This window comes from Spizellomyces punctatus, assembly GCF_000182565.1.
Source record: "Spizellomyces punctatus DAOM BR117 chromosome Unknown supercont1.16, whole genome shotgun sequence".
Classification (NCBI taxonomy): Eukaryota; Fungi; Chytridiomycota; class Chytridiomycetes; order Spizellomycetales; family Spizellomycetaceae; genus Spizellomyces; species Spizellomyces punctatus.
In genome coordinates, this window is record NW_015971552.1 from 381,609 (window position 1) to 397,147 (window position 15,539).

The window sequence follows — 15,539 nt, forward strand, 5'->3', positions numbered from 1 at the left end:
AAGGTAATCCATAACTCCGACTTTTTTTATAGTGCGGAGCCGATTGGTATTGGCACTAGTACATAGATTCCAACCAATTTAATCATAATTTTACTCGATTTAGACTCATGAACTATGGTTTGATCCAAAAAATCCTATATAAGTTGTCGTCGCCCATTTTCCCAGGCTTTCATCTTTTCCCACAGATATCATCATGCCGCCAAAGAAAAAGCAAAAGCTTGAAAAACTCGACAAACCCACCTTACATACCTGCAACAAGACTTCCTTTGCAAAAGCTTTCCTGCCAAACTATCGCCAACGGCTTCTAGATTACATCGCCATCATCCATCAACTCGCCGACCACGCTTCCCATGCTCTCAAATTCTACATCCTATCTGCACCAACCTTCACCGTGAATGAGGAGACCATCGAAGCGATTCTCTATCTTCTCAACAAGGGGGAGGCTTGGCATCCAAGAAAGGAAGCAAAGAAGGCATGGCGGGATTGTTTGCTGCCATATGTTCAACGCTACTGCCACATCGTCAGCTTCGTTCATCCAAATCTACAAAAAGAGCAGCAGTCAATCAATTACCTGACAGCGAGTATGATGACGAACCTGAAAGTCAACGTTCAAGAGCATTTCATGCAGATGCTCCTTCGGTACATTAATCTGCAGCTCGATGTGAAGGGACAGAAGCAGCGACTGAAAAGCGATGCGCGAAACGCTTTCTTTGCTCGTCTTCGCTACTTGAAGTCAATTTTCCTTTTTGATATCGTGCCCGAGTCGCTCGATGACTTGACTGCTGAAGAGAGTGAACTTCTAGAAGAGATTTGGTCGCTCGATCTGCCTTTTCTTATTGACCATCCACTCGCCTATGTAACGACGAGGACGTCTTCGAGAGATCGCGAGTAAGCCCAAATCGGACGCGGGAAGCACGAATCGCGTGACCAACTCCACCGATTGGGTTACCGCGACCGAAAAAACCGGTTCGGAGAATGGCAATTGGCGCATTAGATTTCAGCGTGCCTCGTACAACCTGTGGAGGCCCGAGCCAGTGCGGAAAAGGAAGAGATCGGTACCGCCACCAATAAATCAGTTGCGGTGCAGCGACACCCATTAGTTTAGTTTAGTTTAACAGTTTATCCAAGAATCTTGTATAAAAAGGATGTATTCAATAAAATAAGTCGGGGGCAGAAGCCGTAGCGACAAAAAATCCCCATAACTCGCTTCTCAACTCCAATCTTAGGTTAACAGGAACCTAACAGAGCGCTTCAACGGCCTGATCACCCGTACCGAAGCCTCTAAATCCTGCTCGGTTCACAACTAACCGACTCTCCTTGCCTCTCGCCCTCAAGTCGCTACCGACGCCCAAAGAAAGGATTTGGAGACTACGATTCCTAGTACGGACACCCACACAACCTGCTAGGAGACCCAAGTTGTCTTTACTGTAGTCTACCAACAAAAAATCCGTTACATGGTGGAGAAGCGCGACGAACCGCCTTCCCCTCTCAAATTCAGCTGAAAACCTTATTCGGTCGTACCGAAACTCTTGCGCAAACCGAGATCCGCTCAGGTAGCTACTCGGAAACCTTTTCTCTCGTTTCGGAGACAGAACTTCACGAAACCGAGAATGATGCCGGTCGAACGCTCACCAACGCGAGGCCGCTCACCTGTGATCCAGACTCGTAGTCAGGGTCCTGCGGAGGACGTCGAAGTCCCTCCCGCAACACGCCCAAGGCGTTCAGGGACCACTTCCGTCGAACCGGAAGCCCCTAACTTGGCCACGATGGCCTCTGAAGTGGCAGCGTTAAAAGAAGACATTGCCCGCTCGACTGCTGCAACGCAGTTGGCAACTCAAAACCTTACGGAACAGCTTCATAGGCTTTCCGAACGTCAGACAGCGGCGGATGAGCGCCTCGCACGAGCCTTAGAAGCCCTAGCGCATCGCCCGCTGCCTGAACAACCTCCCATAGCACGAGCTACAAGAGAACGGTCCGCAACCCCGTGGGAAACGGCGGACACACCAAGGGAGCGTACCGAACCAAGTTTTTCAGGTGCGGTGCCTCCAATCCAAGTGCCAGCGGCCCCGTGGGCCAGCGACACCAAGGTCGATTCCTTGAAAGCAAAGGACGTACCCGAGTTTACGGGCAGAAGAAACCAAGACGTTGAAGAATGGCTTAACAAAGTCCAACTTCTTCAAAACGTTAGCGCAACGTCGGATGCCAGGATGGTACAGCTCCTACCAGCCATGATAGCCGAGAAAACCCCTGCTGACGCTTGGTTTTACACTCTGGAAGCCCAGGAAACTCGCTCATGGACCTGGAAAAGGTGGAAAGAGGAACTGCTTCGAGAGTTCCGAGATCCCCTAACCGAGTCCAAGCGCAAAACCGAATATGTGCGCTGCCATGCGAACCCCAAAGAATTTCGCAGCTTTCTCGCGTTCATCGACCACAAAACTCATCTCCGGCGCCTCGCTTATGGCGACCGGGCAAACATAGAATGTCCCGCTGACCAGCATTTCGACCTAATAGTCGAACAATTGCCCAGCGACATCCAAATCATGGTCAAATCCTGTAACGTCACGAACCTGACCAAATTAAAAGACTTCCTGCGCCTTTATTTCGGCTCTGATGACACCAGAAAACGAGACCCTTGCTACAGCGGTGCTGCAGAAGCTCAGAAGAAGTCACAAAAGACCGGAACCGACAAAGGCCCTAAGCAGACGGCTCCGCATAAAACCGGAAACCCCGAAAAGGGTCGCGATGGTCCTCAGAAGATGGTTCCGGACCCCAACAAGGAACCACCGGCACCCTGCAAATTCTGTCAGAAAAAGCATTGGAATGTTTTCTGCTGGCAGAACCCGAACCGAAAAGATCCTGAAGATGGAAAGAAAGGACCATATGGAGCACCCATGCCCTCAGGTTGGAAACCCAAACAGGAATCGAAGAAGGCGTACATAGTGGAGCTGGACTCGACGTCCGCTACCACCGAGACTCTTTTTTCGGCTTCGGAACTGGAAAGAACGGAAGCCGCTAATCAAGGATTCCACACCATCGGGTTCTTTCATTCACCCAAGCACTCGGAATCAACAATTTTGATGACCGCACCTCTTTCCAAGGTCACGGTGACCAAGGAAGAGGACCCCCGCACGCCCACGCAGGGCTGGGACCGAGTCTGGGACAACATAGCCATCATCTGGGGCACCCCGCAAGTGGCTCTGATGATGGGCAACAACCCCCGCGCGCTCAGCTTCTTCGCCAAAGAACCGAAGCGAGGCGCCGGGCACCTCGGGAACGACCCCTACGCAGTCGCGTGGAGTTCCCACCACCTCTACATCGCTGCCGCAGCCGAAGCTGACAAGGATCGAATCCTGCGAAAGGTCCGAGAAGACGGTACCCCTCGTTTGATTCTCCTTGCCTGGATAAAGCTCGACGAGCGCGAGAAATTCTTGATGTGGAGCTCTGAAGATCCTGTTATCTTTGATGCGTACGCCAACCTGCAACTGGTGGCATTTCTCCTGACAGGCAATATCGTTCGCTCAGACTATTATTATCGTCGCGGAAACCCCAAATTTCGGCACGTTAAAGACCATCCACGTCTCCAAAGACACGAAGAGAGCGAACGGACGCGTATAGTCATGCTGGCTATCGAACAAGTTGCTCGCCAGAATAAAACAACAAAACCACAAAACGACAAAACTAGAGAACACTTTGAGAGTGTGATCAAGGCTACGGAAGCAACAATTAACGACATCGCGCCCCATTTCGAGATCGCGGTGCCTTCTATCAACGCCTTCTACTCAGTAGATTTAGGCGATGTACTCAAAAGCCAGACTAAGACCCAAACGCAGCCTTGCTGGACGCTAGCCGTCATCGCGCAGCTCTGGGCACCTGTGGTACTAGACACAGGGGCCTGCGAGTCTCTGATTTCCGACACGTACCAAGGCCTTCTGTTCTCCGAAACCGATTTGCAGGATGCGGAAACGATGGCTTTCAACGGCATTGGTGGACGTATCTCATCTACCAAGACAGTATGCCTCGAAACTTCCCTCAGAGGCCGCGGCGGAGAATACCTGACTTTCCGCGCCTACTTTCGGGTCATCGCGTACGGGAAACCTCTCATCATCCTAGCCAACGACGTTTTGGGACATTTGAAACTCCAAACCTTGGTTCAGGAACCCCCGTTACCCAGTTTCGCGGTGACGCTCAAGAATCCAGACATCCTTATCCCCTGCTCCATAACGGATGAGCTGGACACCGATCACATGCGCGGCACGCCATACAAGACCAAGCAGGGTGAATTCATGAAGGATGTGTCAATGCCACGGCTGACCAAAGCCAAAGCTCAGAAGTCTAGATTAACCATGTTAATCACGGGACAGACGCGCGTGGCAGCCCAAACTTTTCTCATCGAAAACCCTCTTGAGGCCACCGCTGCTAGCTCAACGGTCCCGTTAGGCCTCAAACTGTCCACCGCGACCCATAATTCGGTTGCGGACCCCGAAGAGAACATTTCCAAAGAAGAATGGCAGACACTTCGGAACAAATGGAACCTCGACTCTACGGAGAGGGCTCCAGGGGCCTTCGAAGCCCAATTAAAAGACGCGGAACGTTTCCACGTCGATCTCAAGCGACCCAAACCCGTGGTCTGGGCCCTAATCAACATTCTACGACACTTCCATCAAGCCTTCAGCTATGAGGGTCATCTCATAGGGAACTACACCAAGATTCCTTATGCGCCTCGATTTATCTCGGCTCCGCCACCCCTTTCGAGGCCACGGTCGTACTCTCCGTTGGAGCGGACAGCCCTCGAGACGGAGCGAGACACCATGATGGGGCTTCAGAGGTGGAAACGAACCACCGAAGTAACCTTCGCCAGCGATCCTGTTATCATTCGCTATGCAGACAAACCCCCGCGCGTAGCCTTCGACTATCGCCGAGCCAACGACTGCATGGCCTGGGATCCATATCCCTTTCCCATCATGCTCGACATCCTGAACTGGATCGTCGCAGTCCCATTCCGATACATATCGGGAGGTGACGCAAACAAAGGATTCTACCAAATCGCCATCACCGATGCGTCGGTACGCAAATGGCTCGCGCTCAGACTCCATGACGGCATCTACGAACCACTCTTTATGCCCTTCGGACCCAAGACTGCCCCCTCGCACTTCTGTCGGGTGATGGACGACACCTTGGGTCCCTCCAAATGGCGAAATATCAACAACTTCGTCGACGATATCCACACACGAGTGGAGACAGCCGCGGAAGCCCTAGACGCCATCGCGGACTGGCTCGACCGCTTTTCCAGAGCCAAACTCACCCTAAGACTCGACAAGTGTCAATGGCTCTTTCACCAGCTCACGGCCCTCGGTTTCGTTGCCTCCTCTCAGGGTCTCGCTACCGATCCAGACAAGGTCGCAACCATAGTCGATTGGCCACAACCCAAATTCATAGGTGACCTGAATTTTCCCTGCCTACTGTCGGTTGTCAAGCCTATATGAAAAGCATGGATTTCGACGGTTCAGTGCAATCCCTCTTCGTCGGTCGCTGATTCAGTCCCATATTCGCATCGACACGGTCATTCTCTACGCCCACATCCTCTGCATCACCCGCCAAGAAGCACAAGCCGTAGAGAAGGTCGATTTATGGATGCGCGTCTGCAATCTACGTACCAAGGCTTTTCGGTCTCACCGCGATATGCAGTTTGAAGGCTCGATCACGACGGACGGCACCTCGGTGTCAGTTTACTTGAAACATCCTGAAGCTGACAAGTATGGAAAGCACAGCGGCGGAGGGAAGAAGTCAGCAAAGACCCTAGAAGCTGAGGTGAAGGCAGTATATGTGGAAAACAACTTATCTGCTTGTCAAGAGAACATTGTCGTTATCGATCCAAACAAGCGCGATCTTCTCTACTGCCAAGACAACAAGGGCACCATCTTCCGTTACACCGCCTGTGGTAGTGCATGCCTGTGGTATATACCACAGGCATGCACTACCACAGTGCCCATAGTCAGCTTCACTGTACCAAAACCCATAGTATGGAAGAATGTACCAAAACCCATAGTACGGAAGAATGTACCAAAACCCATAGTACGGAAGAATGTACCAAAACCCATAGTACGGAAGAATGTACCAAAACCCATAGTACGGAAGAATGTACCAAAACCCATAGTACGGAAGTGTTTGCCCAATGCATTGGAGTGTTTCAAAGTGTTTCGAGTCTTCCAAGGTGTTTGCCCAATGCATTGGAGTGTTTCAAAGTGTTTCGAGTCTTCCAAGGTGTTTGCCCAATGCATTGGAGTGTTTCAAAGTGTTTCGAGTCGTCCAAGGTGTTTGTCCAAGTCCGGGACTATTGATGAAGGGATGATATGCGGTATAGTGCACTTACATGTCAAATTTTACGCATCTAATATTTCACGTGTCCAAACTCCACCTAATTCAAAGTCAACACTGGTTCTAACTTGACATTCGCTTCTTCTCAAGACTCCATGATATCACTTCATCTTGGGACTCCATCTCTCAGCCTTCGACATCGTAGCTTGTGGACTCGTCTGTGGACTCGTCTCTCCACATATCTCTTCCAACAAGGATAGCATCGAAACTTGTATCCTTTCTGTCCAATTCTTCGCAATTGAAACCTCCTTCCACAATCCATGCAGATTTGCTCTAGACTTTGGTGTCCATTGTTCCCTGAAAGCAACCATTCCAATATCCATCTCGGCACCAGCACACAATCATTCACATAGTCCATTGTTAATTGTTGTATATGGGAATCGTTTTTGAAAAGAAGGCTTCGAGCTGGGGGGACTGGCGGGACCGGCGACCCTCTTTTATAAACGGATAAGGAACTCTCCCATCTTATCGATAAGATGGTTCACTAGTCCTCTCATCCTATCGATATAACATGTTCGATCTCTCATCGACAAAGTGTTGATTTTTTTGCCCTTCATGCATAGTAGAGCATTTGTAAGTGTGCATTTAATTATGTAGAGCAGGATGTAGAGCCGTGCACACTTGCACACTTACACACTTCCATTTGGGTTGCTTTAGGGAAAAAGTTACTTAATACTAATATTATTATTAGTATGTCCTCAATTTCTCTCTCAAAGAACCTGAAAACTAAGTGTGCAAGTGTGCAAGTGTGCATGTAGACCATTCTTCATTGATTTCTTTCCGACTTTCACTAGAGAACAATGGAAGACTAGCTAATCATTTCTGATATTATCTACAATCACCTAGTCGCACACTTCCTACACATTTCCATTTCTAAATGTGCAAGTGTGCATTTGTCTAATTCACTTTTGACATCCTCACTGCTATCCGCGTCCCTCCATGCCTGTGGTGTGATAGGTTTGCTATCTGTACCATCCGCCTGATATAGAAATAGCATGAACTCTTTGCTACTGGGTTTGCTTTAAACTCACTTTTTACTTCTGAGTTGCGTAGTTGCGTTTGATGGAAGATGGTCGTAGAGGCAGCAAGGAAAGGATCAGTGGAGGGATTCCAAGAGGAGAACTAAAGCGAGTTCGGATACCATCACGTGATCTAAAATTTGAATGCATTGCGCAAAGTGGCACAGTCAACCTAATGCCAAAGTCTATCGGCTGCACACTATATAATCGAGTGCCACTTATGTAATGGACCCGTGCATCGCTGCACAAAAAGCTGTGTTGGCATCTGTGTTTCAGATGCATGTGGTTTCTTTTTCGTTTCTTTTTGTGGTCAGTCCAACGAAAGAAGCCATGAAAAGGAAAGGACTGTATGACCCAATGGGGATACAGTTCTCCATCTGCATCCCCATCTTTTATAGAGAAAAAAAAGGGAAGCCGCGTTCACCCAATTTCCATCCGCATTTCTAGAACAAAGAGCCTTTCATTATGATTGTGTCCTAAGAGAACGCAATCCTGCAAGATGGCCAAGTAGCCGGAATTTCGAAAGCAGATTTCATCCAGTTTCTTCAAGTGGACGATTGACATTATCTCTTTGAAGATGTGTTCGTTCTGGTCTGTTTTCGGAAGAAACAATATGATACGTTTTTTATCTCCTGTCATCATACCTCGACAGTACCTCCAGAATTTATCCATGTCACCCTTCACAGCGTCCTTGATGTTCAATACTGAATGACCTTCAATATCCGCGCGTCGCATTCTTATCTTGCATAGCTTCTTTTTTAAATGATGGCAAATGAAGTTCCTTTCTTTAAGACCCTAATTCCATTACCTCTATAATGGTTACATCTGCGCTTGTGTCCGGTGCTGCATTTACTGCTGAAAAATTGGTAAAATATGCTACATCAGGAACTAACCCCGACACAATGAATGAGGCATAAATTGTTCTGTTCACTCCAGCATTATAGTTAAAATCACTGGAAAAGACTGACGGCATCGAACCGGCATTAGTTCCTAGATACACATTGAGTGTTCCTCCTGCATTATTGGTGCCATGCAAGTTGATGGTATAGCGTATCAACGCCCGGCCGGCTGTAGAAACATAGAACGTCTTTGTTCCGCTACCAGTTGTGATTACATCTTTAGTTAGCATTTTGAACACCTGAACCTTTGGAAACTGTACTTGAGATGACACCCAGGCTTGCGTCGCACAGATCTGACCATTCGAGTAAACTGGCCCATTTGAATACAAGTTGCCTCCTGCAACAACATGTGCACCAACCGCAACTCCTCCATTCACAACCAATGCGCCCGTTGTACTCGATAACACTGGAGTGGTGCTTTCAACAACGACATTACCTGTGTTAGGATAAATGTAAATACCTTTTGCTCCCTGTGATTGAAGGCGTACGGCACCGACGTCATTCCTGAGCGTGAGTGTATTAGCGCCTCCATCTACTGTTCGATTTGAGCCATTCATAAAAAGAACGGAAGAACCCGCGGCCGTCGTTAAATAGTAAATTGGTGCTGCATTCGTTCCTGTGTCTACATTCTTGACCTGAATGCTTCTTAAAGCATTTACACTGGTGTTTCCGATGATGACATCTCTATCAAAATAAGCATTTCCGGTTGCTCCATTAAGCGACATACTTCGAATAGATGCGTTGCTTTGTCCGACATAGAAATTCAGGTCTACATTGTTACTACCAGGCAAATAGGATTGTATAGAACATATATTTTGCATTGCGTGTGAAAACATGAGGGTATTGGTTTGGCCAACACTATAGTTAGTATTTTGGATGGTCATTTGTGCCCCAGAAACCCATAGTTTCTTAGCGATTCCAAGCCCTCCTGCAACTTGAAAAGCACCCATCGTTGAGGATGTAGAGTCAGTGGTCGTATTCAACAGGAGAGTACCTGTATTACCTAATACCATCCATTGGGTGCCGTTGTTCATGGTGCTAAAATATAGTGGGGCCGCACTATTAGTGGTATTATTCAATCCGCTTTGAATGTAATTAGCACCGCTGGTGCTAACAAATCACATACAACTAGGAGTTGCACCCGTGTCCATTAGATAATGCGATACACCACCCGACTGGCCTTGCATGATATTTTTTGAAATCCCTACACCTCCTTTAACCTGTAGAGCACCTGTAGAGACTGTTGTTGCATCGCTTGTATCATTAGCAACAATGGTAGCGACAGACAAGGGTGTAGTCATTGTGATTATATCTTGTTTCGAAGATAGCGATGTTTGCAATGAAGATATGTCTGACCCGTAATCGACAATGTTCAAAATACTTCGAACTTCAATGTCGTTTTGAAGAATAAGACCATTGACATCATCACCCATGACAAACATATTGCTCATCGGTTGCATGGATGCAATGGAATCAAGTAAAGGACTTGCATCTTGCTTACCAGATAGGTCAACACTCGTTACACCCAGAATGTCTCGTACCTCTGCTGGCGTCTTCACAGAAAAGGTAGTTCCATCATTTCCTATGATAAAGGAATTTGTTGATGGAACAAGACCACTTAAAGAGGACAACAAAGGACTCGATGGTTGTAATGTGGAAATCGCTGAGGAAACATAACTCTGTGTTGCGACTTGAGCACTATTTGCAAAAATGTTACCACCGACATAAAGCGCCTTACCAATTCCAACACCACCCTTGACTTGGAATCCCCCTGTTGTTGACGATGTAGAGTCGGTTGTGGTATTCACTACCACGGAACCAGAGGACAATATGTCTAAAGTAGATGTGGTATTTGTAGTCCCAAAGCGGAAGTTCGTACCTATAGTCCGCATACATACATCATTGGCCAAATCATTGAAAAACATTTGACCATTGGTTGATGGACTGAACGAAACAAAGTCTCCGGCATTTGTCCCTGTACCCCATCTGAAACCTAGTCCTGTACCTTTACCACTGTATACCGAACTTCCAACATAAAGATTTTTAGAGACCCCGACTCCACCTGCAACCTGTAATGTGCCTGTAGCCGTTGACGAGGAGTCAGAAGTACATGTAACTTGGGTTATTCCGGTGTTGGAAATTTTGAAGACATAGCCGATGTTGTTATAACTGCAATTCAATCCGAAGCCCCCTGCGGCTAATACTCCATCCGGCGAAGCCCCTGCTACGCGAAGCCCCCATGTCACATTCGATGCCGAATTGACCAGCGACATGAATGTTGGCGAAGATCCATTTTGAACACTCAAATAACCATTTGCAGTAACAGAAGCAAGACTCAGATTAGTTGATGTAGTGATGTTGTTCTGTTTCCCAGAAAGCAGTGTGTTCACACCAGCATTTGTAGCAATATCGAGGATGCCTTTTACTTGAGTCGAAGTGACATTATCCAAAGTTGTTCCCGTTGAGGAATACAACCAAGAGTCAGGCTGCACCGTCATCATGTACAGGCTATTAGTTGTAGCGTTCATAGGCTGCTTCGATGCGAGTGCAGTAGTGACGGCATTGTTGTTGTTATTAACTGTGGTTGTCAATGAAGACAAGGTTTGACTTATTGGAGCGGTGTTATCAATTACAAATTTCTGAGTTGCAACTTCAATACCTCCGATGTAAGCCATTCCACCAATATATGCATCAGTTGATACTCCTAGCCCGCCGCTCATAACAACATTCCCTGTGGGGTCCACTCGAAAAACATATCCCTTATCTTGGAAAGAAGAGTATAGGCCGAGAACTCCAGAAGGTAGGTTTCCATTTGCAGTACCGGAAACATGAATTCCCCATGTCTGTGCTGCGCTAGTGTTCCCAAGTGTAATTGCAGTAGCATTGGTGTTTGAATTCTGTACTGTTAAACCGCTCAGGTTAAGCGAACTTGTTGCGCTTATTAATGGCTGATATGCGCTGAGGATTTCATCTTTGGGTACAATCCGGAAAAAACCGCCATTTCCACCCATCAAAAAAGTGCCATCGGCCGGGGTCAGACTACTGATATTGTCAAGCAAAGGAGATAAGTTTTGCTTCAATTCTAATCCTGTTGTTACAAAGGATTCCGTGGCTACTTTCACTCCATTTGTGTATATATCACCACCAAATGTAACATTATTCGAAGTTAATGCCGTTATCTGGCTTGTCACCCAAGGCTTGATCAACTCGTTATCATAATCCCTTAGCATAGAGAGGTTGATTGCTTGCTGAGGGTACTCATATTTGATGCCTCGATAACATGAAGGCGTATCAAACAAGAGACGAGTACAACCTCCAATAGGATCAGAAGCAATTGCGACATTGCTCCCGGGTTCAAGTGGTGGCATGAAGGTAACAGGGTCTATTGGTTCATAAACGGGGTTTCCATCGCCATCGAGTATAGGTTGGCCTTCCGCATCTCGTTGAACCTTACGTTTGCGTGACCCTCCGAAAATCATTCCCCAAGGGAACGTTGAGATGATTGGGAGGATGGAGTTTACAGCCATAGGGACTGTCAAGGGCGGGGAGACCATCGCTGGAAAAGGTACGGTTGATAATGGAGTTGCTCTGGACAAAATAACAGTGTTGCCTGATGGAACATCCGTTTTTAACACTTCTGTGGTATCAGTCTGTTCAGTATTATCGGTATCCCTTTGTTTCGATAACGGCGTAGGGTCAATGAGTGTAAAGTTGTAGAGCGGGTACGAACCTGTTATTATAAGGTTTGGACTGTTACTTACGAATTGTGGCAGAATCATGTTATACTGAATGGTATTGCCGACAACGACCACACTCCCGTATGAATTGGTTGATCCGATGTAATTGCCTTTCAAAGTATCCCCCACCCGAAGAACGGTATCGCTTCCTGTAAGAGAACATGAAATCAGATCTCCCGAAACTTGCACGCCATTAATACCTCTTAGGTTCGTTGACAAAATCGCACCATTTTTTTGCAGTCCAATTCCCGCAGCGATGTTTGAACTCAGAACACCATTGTTTAGAGTAAGATCGGGTGACTGTGCTGTTAAACTCAGTCTGAGGTCGTTGCCCACCCTGGTTACTCCTTGGGAGGCGGTAAACTTATCGCCTATGGTCCCGCGGCTGAGCATCGTTAAGCCAGAGTTGGCATCAACTTTTAGATCGAGTTGAAGGTCATTCTGTACTCTCTCAATACCATTGCTGCAAGTCAGTACGTCTTTAATGGTATCTGCTTTGACCATTTGGAGACAACTGCCAGCCTCGCATTTGAGAGAGAGCACCACATCATTGGTCGTTCCCAGTCTAATGGAGACGCCATTAAAGTCCTGAAAAATGTAGCCACCTGTTAACTGGTTACCTATAACTCGAACTGTTTTGTTATCAACGAGCACACCGATTTCGCGTCTTCCACTGAACTCTGGTCCGACAGCAATAGCCCCGGTTTGGCTGCCTTGGTAAAAATTGGCCATGTAATCTTTACTCACTGCATAAGAGCCTCCTCCAATAGCAGGTAATGTTCCGCTTAACTTTACATTCGGGACACGCAACTCTTGAAGCGTGGACGAATAGGTGAATGAAGGACTTCCTGAAAAACCGTATGTTAGATTCCCATACAGGATTTGTTCATAGCCGGGTGATTTCAGGGATAATCTAGAGCCGGCTTGAGTGAATGTAGAGGTATCAGTCATCAATCTAATTGCCGTTGTGTCTACTTCCCCTAAAGCATCTGTTAGTTCACTCAGAGATGAGAAGCCGAAATCTAGCCAACTGCTTCCTATATCTAAGATTGAGTCTGCTCCAGACGATGTTTTTATCGCCCCGAACGCCTTGAACAGTTGACTAGTATTGGTTTCCAATTCGTCTTCATTGTTCACCTTTAGACTTTTATGAAGTTTGATTCCAAGGCCATTATCGCGATACAATGGTTTCTTGAGTGTTTCCAAAGGCGGAGGTGGTGGAAAGTTTACTGATAAGCCATTTTCAGTAATGGATAATGAATCGTCTGCACGAATACCAACTGTGCGTATTTCATAATCCCTATACAGTGGAAACTCATAATTGTCCGGAATCACTTTTAGTTTTTCTTGTTCTACAGTTAAAGATGAATCGTCAATCTGAAGTTGGATATCATGATCCTCTTTCGAGTAGACAAGAGGTTGATGCACAGATGCGTCGATTGTGGTCAACCGACTCTCCTCATCAATTTCAAGCCTCTTGTTATCAACATTTAATCCAATGGATACGACGCCATGTTCATTCGTACAAGGTAAGCATTCAGAGGTGGTTTCAACCTCGTTGACTTTAAGTTCACCATTTTCATTAGATAAATGCTTAAATTCTCCAACATCGAACCCCTTTATCTTGGCTCCAGCATCGAAGCCTACCATTTCGCCTGTCACATATGGAGATAAGAGATTTGTGTTATCTATGGTACGTAACCCCGTTGAATTTCTACTGTTTATTCCACTCATGTTATATTGTAGCTAGGAAGTAAAATTTGAGGAGCTTGGCAAAAGACGAAGCGCTCGACGGTGCCCATCTTATCGATAAGATGGGCGATAAAACCTTTACACTATCTTCTGTTTCTTCCTCGGTGGAAGTGTGACATCCTCTGCACCTTTTCTTCTTCTACTTCGAACTGTAGGTTCCACACGCAGTGTCGATTGTGTTTGTGCAGGAGGGACAACATATTCCGCTTCACGTTGTCCTCTTAGACAAGCGAGAGGACGTACTTCGCTTCCCAAGTCTGCGGTTAGCGGTACTAGCGTTGGAGGGTTAAGTGCCGTCGGTGCTAAGACTGGATCAACATTTACCCTTCTCCTGCGGGAAGCACGTACAGACCTCTCGACTTCTTCAGGATTTTGCAACACTATCTCCTCTAGAGGAGGCTCCTCTACATGATCGGCAATTCTCCGTCTTTTTACCGTCTGCTTATCATCTGGTTGTTTATACTGTCTTCTTTTTGTACCATGAGGAGCAACCCCAGCAAAAATCACATCCGGAGGATGTGGAGCAACAGGTGTTGCTGGAGGAGTTACTGGCTCTATCGCATCATGCTCCGCTCCTCCTGTTTTTTGCTTCTTTTTATTCCCTCTAGGAATCGGCGGGGGTGCATTTGCTTTCCTTTTAGAACCTGCTAATATGGTTGCTTCCTTACCTTTGAAGTGAAATGGTGTTCTTGCAGGTACCGAGACAAACTGATCATTGATGGAGTTTCTCTCTAAAACATCCGCTACACCAGATGGATCATGGCGGTCATTCAGAAGTACTGTATCATGTGGAATTGTTGCGCTACGAGGCATTGTTTCCACGGAGGCATCGATTTGAGGAGATTCCACATGTATCTGTTGAGTCGACCCAGGAAATCCTCCTGGAATAGGTGGAATGTAACTATCAGCCATTAGATGCGCTGGCAGTGAAACTGCAATGCCAGTCGCATGATTGACACGGTCATTTCCAACTGCATCTCTTCGTATCTCTGTTTCTCGAGTCAGGATGACTGGCTCTACAGGAACACTGTTTACATTGCGTGGTTGCGCCGGTATCTCATTTCCATTCGGTGGTGCCTGAAACATTAAGCCTGTTTGGGAAGTCACTGATGCTGGATAGGAATACACATGCCCTGATTCATCAGGAATCGGTAATCCTGAAAGGGAATTTTGCGTTCCAATGGTCAATGCACTCCCTTGTCGACTTGGAGTAATCGAATCAAGATACTTCTGTTTCTTACGATAATCTTCTTCTGCTTTCACATACTCAAGACCATCCTTATAAGCCTTTGTTGTTTGTTGGGCAGCCGATAATTTCAGAACATCAGAAGACGAGAGCCTCGGTTCATATTTAGGTTCAACGTAATTGGTCTTTGTCGCTAAGTCTTTTTGATGGATCAACCTGTTCCACGAATACACTACTTGTGGTCGCCCGAGGTCATCGACCTTTGAATAGTCTAGAGCGACCCCAACTTGTCTCTTTTGCAAATTAGGAATCGGTGGCGAAACAGCATATGTATCACTCAAGTAATTGGCTCGGTAATATGCCATACTAGGTTTTTTCCTTTGCTATGTAGAGCTGAAAAAATAATATCTCTTCTGTTCTATAAATCAAGATGCCTAATTGGTTTTCTAAAGCGAAAGCAAAGGCAAATGTTCTGTGGAATAACGCGCCGAGTTTTCTTACAAAGGCCCGCAACTTTGCTAACAATGCTGTGAAGCATGCTGTTACAGTAAATAAACATGTCCAACATGTG

General features: G+C 46.7%; 4 protein-coding genes across 4 annotated transcripts; 1 reads left to right on the top strand and 3 right to left on the bottom strand.

The window, feature by feature from the left end:
• Positions 1-193: 193 nt before the first annotated feature.
• SPPG_09480 (uncharacterized protein) lies at positions 194-892 on the top strand (the record flags this gene model as incomplete). The annotated part of the gene is made up of 1 exon (XM_016757647.1): positions 194-892. The coding sequence occupies one exon, from the start codon at positions 194-196 to the stop codon at positions 890-892; it is 699 nt and encodes a 232-aa protein (XP_016605239.1).
• A 7,289-nt stretch (positions 893-8,181) lies between these two features.
• Positions 8,182-9,018, bottom strand: SPPG_07586 (uncharacterized protein; the record flags this gene model as incomplete). Its single annotated transcript, XM_016755753.1, has 1 exon — positions 8,182-9,018. The coding sequence occupies one exon, from the start codon at positions 9,016-9,018 to the stop codon at positions 8,182-8,184; it is 837 nt and encodes a 278-aa protein (XP_016605240.1).
• A 393-nt stretch (positions 9,019-9,411) lies between these two features.
• SPPG_07587 (uncharacterized protein) lies at positions 9,412-13,680 on the bottom strand (the record flags this gene model as incomplete). The annotated part of the gene is made up of 1 exon (XM_016755754.1): positions 9,412-13,680. The coding sequence occupies one exon, from the start codon at positions 13,678-13,680 to the stop codon at positions 9,412-9,414; it is 4,269 nt and encodes a 1,422-aa protein (XP_016605241.1).
• A 180-nt stretch (positions 13,681-13,860) lies between these two features.
• Positions 13,861-15,333, bottom strand: SPPG_07588 (uncharacterized protein; the record flags this gene model as incomplete). The annotated part of the gene is made up of 1 exon (XM_016755755.1): positions 13,861-15,333. The coding sequence occupies one exon, from the start codon at positions 15,331-15,333 to the stop codon at positions 13,861-13,863; it is 1,473 nt and encodes a 490-aa protein (XP_016605242.1).
• Between the last annotated feature and the right edge of the window lie 206 nt (positions 15,334-15,539).